Consider the following 13750-nt stretch of genomic DNA (forward strand, 5'->3'; position numbering starts at 1 on the left):
ACCCATTATGTTGGTTTTGTCATGACGCGGCTCTTTTGAAAACTATATATCGTATGTTACAACAATGCAATTACTGTCCTTTATTAAAGAAACTTTCTAATGTACCAGTATGTACAATGCTTCACAATGTTAGAATCTGAGAATTCTGAACATTTATATATTTCTGTATCTTTCAAACAAGTCTCTATTTACTTATATAAGATCATCTATATGATCTGTCAGATTAACCTTTGTCTCCTTCATTAGCTGAGAGTTTTATTCCCCTATAAACATTCTCTTTACACTCAATGTCCATAAAGAAATATGCAGTTTAAGTCTCCCTGAAAACTGCTGTCTGATATTTCACAATGTGTAGGGTTTTTCAGTTGCTGGACTGTTTATATTACATGTTCTACTTTTTCTTAAGAAAGTCTGTTATCTCTGTATTTTTAGCTTTTTTCTTTGGTTTTCCTGATGAATCATTTTCTGATTTTCTCTTCATCGGCGAGGAGGTACCTGAAATGACAACAAACAAGAAAAGTAGATAACATGCAACAGTGATGATTGACCTCAATAAAACATGACCAATATGAATGCAAGTAAACAATAATGACACTAGTATGATGCCAGGTCAGCCTGCATGTTTGTCATGAAATCTGAATATACTGAACTTCAATAAAAGTTACGATGTTTCTGCATTATGCCAGCATAAACAAAAACAATTTACTTAATTTTATATATAAAACCTCTTACATAAATAATGAACAGTTCAAGATTCAAAGCAGTATTATTGTGTTTGATAGTGGTTAATGTTTCAATGGCCTTCAACAAAACTGAGATAACCCCAAGAACTAGAAATTCCTTTCTGTGTCAACTGCTGGTGTTTGATTTTCTTGCATATTACATAATAACTCACTTTTGCATAGATTTACACCTTCATTTATTTCATTCTGAAGACTACAACTCTTTCATACAATGAGCCTGGTAATGTTGTTATTTAAAGCATGTGACTTGCCTCACATGGATTTTGGGTGTGATATATCGTTTTCAGCACCAGTGTAAAAAGTAGATTTTCCTGTCTGATATGCAAGAATGAATTTAAAGCCATTTATATTGTAGATTTCAAAGGTTTAACAATCAGGACTACAACTAGTGCAGCTAGTAGTGCAGTCTTGTATGGTTGTCTAAATCTTTATGTAAACCTTCATTCTAAACACTAGCACTTGACAGTCCAAATAATTTAGAAATTTAGACCAGATACTACCAAGAATCTTTTCTTCTAGTTTACACAAATTGACTAAAATCAAAGATAATAAATAATAGGTAATATATTGAAGAAGCACCCTTCACAAGCGAGGTGACCCAGTGGTTAAGGTTTCCTATAAACCTTGGAATTATCAGTTCAAATCCTCCTATTCATCAACACCTTGTTTCCTTATAAGACACAAGTTCTGGTAAGTTCCAGGAAAAGAGAGACTACAGTGACTATAATAAGCTATAAAATTTCTTTATATGAAGCTTAAGAAAATAACCTTTAGCCTGCTAGCGTCAACAAATTCTACCTATGTTACCAGTGCATCCCAAGATGAGCTGACTCGTCCATGCATTCTAATTATGGTTTGCACTTTTTGCTATGCTTTGAGTATAACTTTAAATTTCCCCTAAAAATGATGAATGGATTTGTCCAGATAGAATAAATGGACATGTCCATTTCAGATATTTAGGGTGGTAAGGGTTAAATAAAGTACCATTGGAATCTTTCCCTTCCTTTCTTCTAGCATATGCTTCAGCCATCCTTGCTATATTATTCTTCCTAGCTACGTCATGATCAACTATAGGTTTAGGGTAATCTTTACCAATGATACATCCACACTTTTCCTGGACAGCTTTTGGGGCTGTCCATGGCTCATAAATAAATTTTTCTGGAAACTTGGCAAGTTTTGGAATGTACTTCCTGCAAATTATAGAATAAAATTATATAAGATTTAATTAGGAAAATGGTGACAAAAGATGGTCCTCATGTTTTATCTGCAAATTCTAAATGTGACCTTAACTTTGGATATACTAACCTGGCCTTAAATGGTATAAAATATCTTGTTCTGGTTAAAAATTATAGGACATTATTTCAAAATCAGACTTCAAAAAATGAAAACGTTTTAGATTGCCATGGTTTTTATTGCACACACGCTAAGTTTGTGAAATCTTGAATATGGAAAAAAAGATCTGCAAAAAGGACATTCCATAAATAATTAAATATGTATTTTGTCATATTTTGTTACAAAATTGAATAGACTAAAGATGTTTGCTCAAGACCAATACCACAGTTTAATTTGATTCCTTATGAGCATTCTTTTCTCATGTATGTCTAATGCTGATTGTATCTTACCTGATATAATCACCATTCTTGTCTGTTTTTTTACCAAATGCTACTGGGCTATATACCCTGAAATATTGGTGAAAGAAAGCGCTTGCTGACAGCCACATCCAATTACCAGCATTTAAACTCCAATCTGCATCTGTAAATGAAACAAAAAATTGAACACCACTAGAACTTATCTACACCACTAGTACAGAGCAAGGTCAGATAATATTTTGTGTGTCAATTAATTCTAATATCCATTATAAGAGTAGTATAAGTGCACTGTAAATGTCTTTCCAGCTAGCTCATGGAAGAATGATTGTTCTTATTAAATGACCACTCATACTTTCCTCTATAGTGCTTAGGTGACCAAAACTCCACAAAAAGTTAGGTAAGGAATACCAATCCAACAAAGTTAAATCACATAATGATATAGAAAAGTTTATTTCATATAGATTAATAGTGGCATTTTAAGGATTCAGTATAATATATCATATAGCTAGGACAGTAATAAAATGCAGGCTTACTCTTGTCTGGATCTACTATACAACTGGTCATTTTTACACTTACAAATACATGAAGAGAAAAAAATAATCTATTCACCAATAACCTGTCAATAATTAGATTCTTACCTTTTACCTTCAAACCTTAAAAAGTATCATACATACTATCTTATGTATTTCCACCCACATATTTAACTATTTTTGAAATTCTTCACTTTTAAGACAACAATTCTAATTATCACTATTAAAGTGTTTTGTTATATTCCAAAGTGTTGATCACAATTGTTACTTCCCTTTGTACAAGCTTGATTTAAAGTAGAAGCATGCTGTCTTTTCTCAGTATATGATAGCATGATAAAAGCAAAGTTTAAACGGGGCATAATGCTGGAAAAAAACTGCTTATTATAATCATCTGCCCTTTATAGTACATGTATTTCAAAGTGAACTTTTGACAAAATTATAAATTATAAAAATACTACAGTGTAGTGATATAATTCAGCAAAAATGATCTTGAAGGTTAATAATTATCTGCTCTACAATTTTAATAGTGAACATGTATTATACATTTAAAGTGGATATTGTTATAGTTTTTGAGTTATTAGTTTTAACAAAAAGGTTAACTTGGGCAAAAAAAAAATTGTCAAAAGGGGCATTACTTTGAAAAATAATATTTAGTTTAAAAGTCACACATTTGTTAATACTGATGTTAATACTGATGTTCACAAAAACGTAACTGTTAATACTTTATTATATTATACAAACCTAGCAAATATTCTTCAAACACATTCATGCCTTCTTCCCAGCTGATCCAAAGGTCACCTCGGGTTAGGAAACAGGCCACAGCATGGCGACCAAGGTGATGGATCCAACCTTCCTCTCGTAGTTGTGTCATTACTGCATCTATGAAAGGATAACCTGTGCGACCCTAGAAAATACAGGTATACATGAGAAAGAAAACATAATCCGTCACCTGGTCTGGTAAGCTTAGAAGAGACAGTTCACTAGTATAACCTGTACGACCCTAGAATATACATGTATACAATGTACATGAGACAGGAAACTTAAATCAGCACCTGGTCTGGTAAACTTAAGAGAGACAGCTCACTGGTGTAGCATGTGATTGTCAATACCAATTTCAACAAGGTAAGGTCCTTGTTACACTATAGTGTGCCAAGAGATAGCAAGAAAATCTGGTTTTCAAGAAGGCAATTGTGCATTTTGTCACACAGTTTCCTACAGAGTTCAAGTTGGTGATTATCTGCACTCAGAGTGTTCACATTGTGCTTTAATTTTGCTCACACTGCACTTTGAAGACAATTTAAGCAAGATAGAGATGCAGTGACATTTTAAAGAATGCTGTACAATCTCCATTTAAGTACCATAGAATAACCACAACCTTCACACTGTAACTTTAGTGCACTTTTGTGGAGTTTAAGTGATGCTGTAGACTTTTAAAGGCATTCAAGCAGTGCTCTAATCAGAAGACAGTGTGGAAATGAGAACCCCACTCATATATGACATGGTTTTAAGATAAAAGTATATTAAATTTCTCTCCCATTACAAATGAAATAATAACTAGGACTAGGGTTTCATCCAGAAATGTACAAATATAGGATTATAAAATATTAAAGTTCTTCAAATGCTAAAGAATTCTGGTCTAACAAACTAATCAAAGGCATATTGCAGTCTCATGAAGTTAGGGCTTTGAGCATTCAATACAAGACTAAATCTCATTTTGAAAATTGATTTCATTATATTCAAATTCTATGTTACAGCTTGCTTGAAATTGAAATTTTAAGCTTTGATATCTGATGTCAAAAATTACTCTTCTGTGATATAAAAAAGTTAAGACTGTCCATTCTCTAGATTTATCAATATAAAGTTTACTCCAACGAGGTGTAGCAAGTTAAGTCTGGGATGACTCAGTTTGTCTATATATATAGATTAACCACAGTTAACTATTTTACCTACCATTTTCCAAGCTTCAAGGAACTCATCATTGGTGTCCCAGTCTACTTGTGTACATACAGAGTTGCCTACCATCTTATCAAAGTTTGGGGTTCCTGCAGCTACAGTATAGTAAAACTCTCTCCATATTAACTGACCCAGTAGTGAAACAGGTGGTTGACTGTGTTTCTACAATATAAATACAGTAAAACTTGGTTTAATAATATAACACATATGAGCACAATAAAACATTCTGTTAATTAATTTAAAATTTCACCTTTATTTAACGATTTGCTTGTTTCCATTGTTCAAATAGGAGCATATGTATTTTTCTAAACACATGTACATTAAGAAATTGTTACACCTGAGTTAATCAATCTTCTATATGTTAACATGAGATAATTTGATATTTTAGATTTTTGTCTGAATTAAAGTTCATTTCTATGCAGACTTGCTGTAGTACAAAAATAACAAACGACTCTCAGGTAAAAGTGCATACTAGCAGCCTGAGAACAAAATCCTACTTGGCTGTTATTTCAATTCAATAGTTGCTAATATGCACTATTACCCTGAGATACATGTGTTATTTTTTCTTTTTTTTTTACCAAACCAACATTTTAATGTAATTTTTTGCCACTATGCATTATTACTCCAAGAGCCATTTGTCATTGGGTTTTTTTTATCAGGGGAGAGAACTAGAACATTATGTTTTCTTAAGTCTTTATGGGTTACTCACCCTTGGGGAATATTGCAAAAAATTTATCGACCATGTGATATTTATTTCTTGGATAACAGAAGGAAATAACACCATGTGTTGTCACATTATGCAATGTAGTAAAAAGTTTATGTGAGGTATAATAAAATAGGATATAACCTTTCCATTGTAGACTTCATTAATACGGTAATAGAATGTTCTTGGAGACAAACATCCAAACTTCAGGTATGGACTAAGGACAGTGGTGCTGGGTTCTAGTGTATTTGGCTCAGTCTTAGGCTTCTCAAAGTTACAAACCCAGTTCTGAAACAAACAAAACATTATATGATAACTCTACATTTCTGATATAACTTTTTAACTGGTGTAACCAGAAGCTGAAAATTTCCTGACACGTTTTGTATTTCTTCTAATGTAGTAAATACATTGTAGTAAGTTTGAGGCATGCCATTGTTTGTTTGTTTGTTTGTTTGTTTGGTTGCTTGGTTTGGTTTTACAGCACACCAACGCACTTTAGGTAATATTGCGCAGATAAAGGAAAGATGATTATGACTAACCTCAGGTGTTACAAACATAGGACAACACCAGGGGCCAAAACCATCTCACCTCAAAGAGGCATAGACAAAAGTAATTCAAACCAACTTAGTCATATCTTATGATTATGCAGGGATAAATGGTGGCTGCAATTGTTTTAGGTGTATCTGTCAACAAGACATTTGTATCATATGAAAAATATCAACAACACACTGATATATTGAGTGTTATTCATTTGAGTCATTGTTAAACCAGAAGGTCATACTGGAAATAAGTATACTTCTTACTGTGTAAACTTTGTATGTTACCTTCTATAAATAAAGATTTTATTATTACTATTATTATCCCACTTAATGATATATTATGCTTAAATTTAATATTTGAAAATAATGTCAATGATAATTACTATACAGTCTCTTTAATAAAGTAAAATAAACATCTTTGGAGAACACACAAAGAAGATATGTTATTTTTTAAACTCTACACACTATATGTAAACATAGTATTAATACAGTAATCATTTTTTCTAAAAAGGACAAAAATTACCCTTACAAGCAATAGGAAATGTAGATTCCCAAACATATTTTTTTTTCTGTCTCTTTTTCAAATTAAACATCTCAGTAAGAATTTCCTACATTTTAATAAATGTTTGCAATATAAATATTTTACCCAAATATGAGTTGTTTATTTTTAAAAAAACTGCTTCTGATAATTTCAGAAAATATATTAACAATATATTTACTGTGCATAAAATTGCAGCCTCTGGTTTTCCGTGTAAAAGAGTTGTTTTCATCACTTTTATTCAATAACACTCATAATCAATCACATGCATGATAGAAGCTTGAATAAAACATATTTTTTACGAACACTTTTCTTTGTCATCAAATCTAGTCGCTCCAGGGCTTCAGTTTCACCACCCTTGAACAAACATGGCCCACAATCCTTAGCAGACTTTCCTAGCTCTTCCATGGTTGGTACACCATACTTCTTATCATGATCTTTACCAATGATGGTTTTACAGCCTGTATTGATATTGTTACATTATATATATATGATTATATTATACCTCATTTGCATACGCCCTTCTATATTTAATATGACGTCATCCGGTCCATAAACCGCATACAGACCGGGGGCGGTCCATAATTCTTATATGGACTGAATGACGTCATATTAAATCTTAAAGTTATGGTTTTTTGCCTGTTTAATTTGATTAACAAAAATTGAATAACAACAGAAGAGCATGATTTTTTGCTGTATCACTTGAAAATAATAATAATAATTCCGACTAGGGTTTGAAATATTTCACACACTTAACAAATAAATTAGACTCTATTATTTGAAAGTAAATTAAAGTAAAAATGTCAGCAACAAAAGGGATGAAAGGATTTAGATTCGGTATAATATAACAAAATAACAAATAAAACATGGCCTTTCGGGCAAAATGCAAGTTTACGGACTGGTTGGTCAGACCTCGGAAGGTATATGTCCCTCAGCTGCGCTTCGGGCCATATACCTTCCTCAGTCTGACCAATCAGTCCTTAAACTTGCATATTGCCCTCAAGACCATGTATTATTTGTTAAATAACGAATTAACTCTTTCATAGGATATGGAAAATGCACTTAAATTTTCATATTTATTAATTTGGTATATCTTTATCTTAAAATCATTCCCTATGAACAATGTAACAAAAGCTGCCAATAGAACAGCCCACACAATTATTCTGAGAGCTTTAAAAGTTAAAAAGGGCAGGAATAATGCAGATTTCATTCACAATTAGTAAATGACCTGCAAATCTTTAAAATGTGATGGTAATCTTGCAAGTCAAACTTAACCATCAACGTTCAAGGATCACAAAGGGCTGTAATTTTCATAAAATAATGAATAATAAAAATGAAGAACCTATGGCTAAAGTCACTTTTGTCTGCAGGAAGACAGGTCAAAAATAAACTGATTGATGAAGATAATTACATAGATTTACCTTTTCTAAGATCATCTGTAACAGCTACAGGTTTAGCAGGTGCTCCCATCTGTGACATCACTGTCTGAAATCTCTGGTAAGTCATTGGGGGTTTTCCACCATTCTTAGATATTGTTCTGAAAGATAATTGTGCCTTTATCAAAACATAATACCGTTAAAAATACTCATTTTTTTTAATAGAAAGATACTTTGTAACAAATATAAATATTATCTGAAACTTACCTGGCTGGAATTCAGTATTGGACTTATCCCAGTACATGTATATTAATTTGGAAGGTTACAAACTTGTTTTGAGGGGCTTCAGTACATTTGTATATGGAAGATAAATATGAAGGTGCCATCATCTTAAACTTAGCAAAAGCTATTCAACAGGTAGGAAGATGTGGTCAGACAATTTTTTTTTTTTGTGTAATCCTCCTACCTGCAATACTTAAGATCAGTTTCATTTGGGTTCATTGCAAACGTTAATCAGATACAGTTTAAATGTTACAATCCATACATACGGTCTATTATATAAACCATCATAAATCCTCTGTGGTTAAGATTGTCGACTGTGAACAACACATACCCTCATTGTTCTGATATTGAATTCTACTGTAAATGATGAATTCCTTCACATGAAAAGCTTTAAAGGCTATCTATAACCTCCCTTTTGGTCTTTGGTTTTAAACAATGCTTAAAAATAAGGTATGACAGAACATTTGGGATTTTCTTTATCTATATGAGCTTTTTATAACCGAATTTTGATGATACATTGTATTTATCATCTCTAGTATGATTTTCAAATAAAAGCTTACTTTTGAGTATCATATAGAGTATTGGAAACACAGCGGACAACCTCTACCCCAGAATCCTTTGCTAGACCATCAATGATACTGTCTCGCTCCACTGCATAAGGTTCTATGTCTACTTCATAAGTTAACTTTGTCACTCCCCATTCCTTAAACAACTTTGGAAACACATCTTTAGGACTACCTCTAACAACAAACAGTCTGAAATGAAAAAAAAAACTCTGTAACATAAAGTTTCTTATATTAGATTTTTTTTTTTTAATATCTGCAGAAATACTGGAACAAGACAACCCATTTTTATTTATAAATGAAATATCTTTTCTCTTTCCAATATTAAATACATGTACATATGACCTAGATTTAGGCACGGATTTATATTACAAGGATCGGACACTTTCGTTTAGCTTAAAGTCCCGTCGCGCGCATTCGCGGAATCGGATAAAGGTGGACAAAATGAGATAGCGGAACGCGCGGACTGCGAAATATGACAGATTTTCACAAGAGTATGTGGTGTTATTGCTGCTTTGTGAAAAATTATACACATATGAATGTATTGATACAGTATTATTTTGTGTCGCTAAAGTATTAATATATGAAAATATGCCGATAGAACGCTGCAACGCTTAGTTAAAAAGTACCTAATTTAAAAAATATTCGCCTATTGTTTAGGCATACTCTCTACACTTCAGCGCCCTTTTACTTCAAGCACGATTAATTACCGCGATTCAGAATAAGATAACTATTTTTTACATGGTTTAATGGTGGCATTGCAAAACAAGAGCTGTCGGTAGGACAGCAAAGCTCGACTATTCTTAGTGCTTGATAGTAAAAAAAATACTTGATACAGTTACCTCCTCCTATTTACAGGTTGGGGTCATGATGGTGAACAAGTGTGCAAAGTTTCAAAGCCATATGTCAATGGACTTTGAAAATATTTGAACTATTACAAAAACTTTAACGTAAATTCTAAGTCGAAAAAGGGGCATAATTTTGTCAAAATGCTTGATAGAGTTACCTTCTCCTGTCTACAGGTTGGGGTCATGATGGTGAACAAGTGTGCCAAAGTTTCAAAGCCATATGTCAATGGACTTTGAAAATATTTGAACTATTACAAAAACTTTAACGTAAATTCTAAGTCGAAAAAGGGTCATAATTCTGTCAAAATGCTTGATAGAGTTACCTCCTCCTGTCTACAGGTTGGGTCATGATGGTGAACAAGTGTGCAAAGTTTCAAAGCCATATGTCAATGGACTTTGAAAATATTTGAACTATTACAAAAACTTTAACGTAAATTCTAAGTCGAAAAAGGGGCATAATTCTGTCAAAATGCTTGATAGAGTTAGCTCCTCCTGTCTACAAGTTGGGGTCATGATGGTGAACAAGTGTGCAAAGTTTCAAAGCCATATGTCAATGGACTTTGAAAATATTTGAACTATTACAAAAACTTTAACGTAAATTCTAAGTCGAAAAAGGGGCATAATTCTGTCAAAATGCTTGATAGAGTTACCTCCTCCTGTCTACAGGTTGGGGTTATGATGGTGAACAAGTGTGCAAAATTTCAAAGCCATATGTCAATGGACTTTGAAAATATTTGAACTATTACAAAAACTTTAATGTAAATTCTAAGTCGAAAAAGGGGCATAATTCTGTCAAAATGCTTGATAGAGTTACCTCCTCCTGTCTACAGGTTGGGGTCATGATGGTGAACAAGTGTGCAAAGTTTCAAAGCCATATGTCAATGGACTGTGAAAATATTTGAACTATTACAAAAACTTTAACATAAGTGGTTACGCCGACGCAGACGCCGACGCTGACACTGACGCCGACGCTCGGGTGACTACAATAGCTCTACTTATTCTTATCGAATAGTCGAGCTAAAAATGTTTCTTGATTGCTAAAAAAAACTTTTAAAGAAACTCATGTTTGAAATGTGTCTTTATTTCTGTGAATTATTTCCAAAGATTTGTACATTTTTTATTTGATTACCTGTATATTAGTATAAATATAGTAAATATTCTACTAATTAGTGTATAAAATATATTTTCAGATCAAAAGTAATTAAACTTGAAAGAATTTAAGCGATGTGTAAAAAAATAATCAAAAGTTACTTTTATTTCGCAAAATACTTACTTAAACTGTAAAGATTTTTGTTTTTCTAGCGTTACATTAAAAAGTATCATAAATATCTTTCTACAGGCATTCAAATAAAAAGAATAATTAAAATATACAGATTAAAATATACGAGTGACATTAAAAAGGCCGGAATCGAGACAGCCACACGACAGAACTTTACTGTTACGATGATTGTCGACTTCACTGCACCGACATTTGAAAACAGATTTACAAAAAATAATAAAGATATAAATGATGAATGAAATTTAAATATTCTATGAATATGACAATATTGACAATCTCGGCAATATTTTGTACCAAAAAAGTAATAAATTTTGCGAATTGTAAAGGCCGCAATACATTACCCGTTAAACAATTGTTCGTTCATAACGCAATAAATCTTAAATATTGCATCTTTGATCATCTGTGAATAACTTACATCGGCTTCTTTTTTATTTTGAAACTGAAATTATTATGGTACCGTAATAATAAATTTCAAATACCTGCTTTTTATTTTTAAGAAATGTAAATTTACCGCGGATTTCGTCAAGTTAATTTTTTAATCGTCGTTGCGGACAGATAAACTGTACCTTTAAAAAATAAATTAAATATTTGAATTAAACAAGTATTTTTCTTCAAAATAAACTTTAAATTTCCAAAATCGGATAATAAATGGAAAAGCTGTATAGTATTTTGTAAAGTAGGTATCCGTTGCGAACGGGCATTTATGCTTATCGATCGATGTACCTTTATCGGGCGCACGACAAGATATTTAAGCATTTATATTAATTGGAAGTGTCCGATCCCTGTAATATAAATCCCTGATTTAGGTGATAGTTATCCTGATAATTTACAAGGTTTTATCCCATCATAATTTTGGATTTATCATAACAGTTTTTTTAGTATGTAACCCAGTACCATAACCCTTTGTTAAAATCCATGAAAATGTTGTAAAGTTGTTCACCATGAGGAAGGAGCTTAAATACTGTATATTTTCCCCAACAAAAAAAAGTATTTTAAATGGTGAAATTTTTTACATACCTAGAGTCCACTTTCCTCAAATTATCATCAAGATTTTGAAGTGTTTGTAACAAAAATCTCCACCTGTTGACACCGACCCTTGCTGTCTCAGCAAACCATGGGTCTAGAACAAATACAGGCCAGATATGGGACGCATTCTTGTATGCCTCTATCAGAGCTGGATTATCATGCAACCTGAGGCCCTTCCTGAACCAGTGGATGGATCTCTGAGTCATTTTAGATATATTTTGGAAAATCTACAAAGACAACAGAAGGTCAGTTTACTTTTAATTGCAGGTGCACACAAAACCTTAGCCAAGGCTTTATACACTAGTCAATAATATCCACACCATCTCTTCCTGGGGAAATGGTTGGAATTATGACTTATGGATCTTCAAACCCTAAAAAAGGTCACGTAGTTAAATTCTTGCTAAAATCCCCAGTAGTGCTATTTTAACAAATGCTCACTCAATAATAATGTCAAAACAAAACCATTGCACTGACTTTGCAGTGCAAGAAGGACAGACAACAGGTACAGTAAAAAACTTTGCTCTTTTTCCCTGTATATCCTAGACCCTTTCTACCACACAGTACTGCTAAATAAAAGCGACATAAGTTATGGTAGCCAGAACTATGCATTGGCCAATAAGGCAGGAATTATTTTATGTATAATATCAAAATTTTGGAAAAAATAAAGCCACATGAACTATTTTAGAGGCTGGTGGATCATTTTGGGCCGAAATTACTGCGGACCGAATTGACTCTAGGCCGTATTGACTCTATTTCGTCCATGGCATCACCCCCTTCATGAAGTTGATATCAGGTAAGGGTAATATAGTACTATTCATTTATTCCAAAAGTTAACCGATAAAATTTACAGTATTTCAAAGTGTGTTTTATAAAACATAACATGTGCAAACTTTTAACGAACGCATTCTTTAAAGTTTGTAAAATTGAAATGTTTTGTTTGCTTTACAAAATACACATTGAAAAATGCAGGATTAACGAGAGAATTTATGTATCTGCAACAAAAACAAACAAAATGATTTCAAAATAACTTTAATTAGTAAGAAAATTTGAAAATAAGTTACCGTACAGTATTTGTTACGCAATGGATTACAAATGGCGCTATTAATGTAAGGGAAGTAATCTTGTTGGAAGTGGTTAGCGTACTTCGGATCGGTCGACACCCAAAGACTTCTCCAAGACAACTCCTCTGTTGTGTAAATTGGTTTAAAAGTTATTAAAAGTTAAATTATATATTCAAGACCCGTCCATTGATAAACTACTAAAAACCGAATCACTTCACTGAGGTTTGTTGGTATGCGTTGACATAAAATATAGAATGAAATTATAAAATACTTTATGACAATCAGTTTAAACATATAATTATCTGTTTAGTTTAAACACATATTTTGTAATAACGTTTGAACATGTAAACAACTTATTGAACATATGCATATTCATGTAATACATAAAAACAACAATATTTAATGAAAAGATGTTGTGATGGCGATTTTAATAATACCAGAGATTTCTCATTGAAAGACCCTGCAGAGATGTAGATAACATAGTTATCCATGTCTCTGATAATGTGTAAACTCTTTCGATACGAATGTAAACATATAACTGAAGAGCAACAACATTGAAAACGTGCAATGACCAATTACCATAGGTATCATAATCATTTCTATATTTCATGAGAAAATATAATGATTAAATCAATAATTTGGAACGAAAAAATAATATTTTCACAAGAAAATTTATTGAAGAACAAGAACTGCTTCTTTCTGACAAAGTACCCGACATAT

At 32.3% G+C, this 13750-nt stretch overlaps 1 protein-coding gene across 1 annotated transcript; it reads right to left on the reverse strand.

Moving 5' to 3' along the window:
* Positions 1–13058, reverse strand: LOC132714895 (cryptochrome-2-like). Its single transcript, XM_060697814.1, has 11 exons — positions 13036–13058; positions 11961–12196; positions 8814–9008; positions 8017–8132; positions 6902–7056; positions 5663–5806; positions 4813–4977; positions 3604–3766; positions 2366–2495; positions 1728–1933; positions 1–495 (listed from the first exon to the last, which is right to left on the reverse strand). The coding sequence occupies exons 2-11, from the start codon at positions 12173–12175 to the stop codon at positions 392–394; spliced, it is 1593 nt and encodes a 530-aa protein (XP_060553797.1). The 5' UTR covers positions 12176–12196; positions 13036–13058; the 3' UTR covers positions 1–391.
* Between the last annotated feature and the right edge of the window lie 692 nt (positions 13059–13750).

Source organism: Ruditapes philippinarum, unplaced genomic scaffold, assembly GCF_026571515.1.
Source record: "Ruditapes philippinarum isolate M1 unplaced genomic scaffold, ASM2657151v2 ctg1346_1_1_1_1, whole genome shotgun sequence".
In the NCBI taxonomy this organism is placed as follows: domain Eukaryota; kingdom Metazoa; phylum Mollusca; class Bivalvia; order Venerida; family Veneridae; genus Ruditapes; species Ruditapes philippinarum.

What these genes read in the sequence shown, in the direction of transcription:
- LOC132714895 (XM_060697814.1), bottom strand. Translation starts at nt 12,175, where the DNA reads ATGACTCAGAGATCCATCCACTGGTTCAGGAAGGGCCTCAGGTTGCAT. An exon ending in TTGAGGAAAGTGGACTCTAG is followed by an intron (nt 9,009 to 11,960) that starts GTATGTAAAAAA and finishes TTTTCATTTCAG; the next exon opens with ACTGTTTGTTGTTAGAGGTA. An exon ending in TCCTTGAAGCTTGGAAAATG is followed by an intron (nt 3,767 to 4,812) that starts GTAGGTAAAATA and finishes TGTATTTTCTAG; the next exon opens with GGTCGCACAGGTTATCCTTT.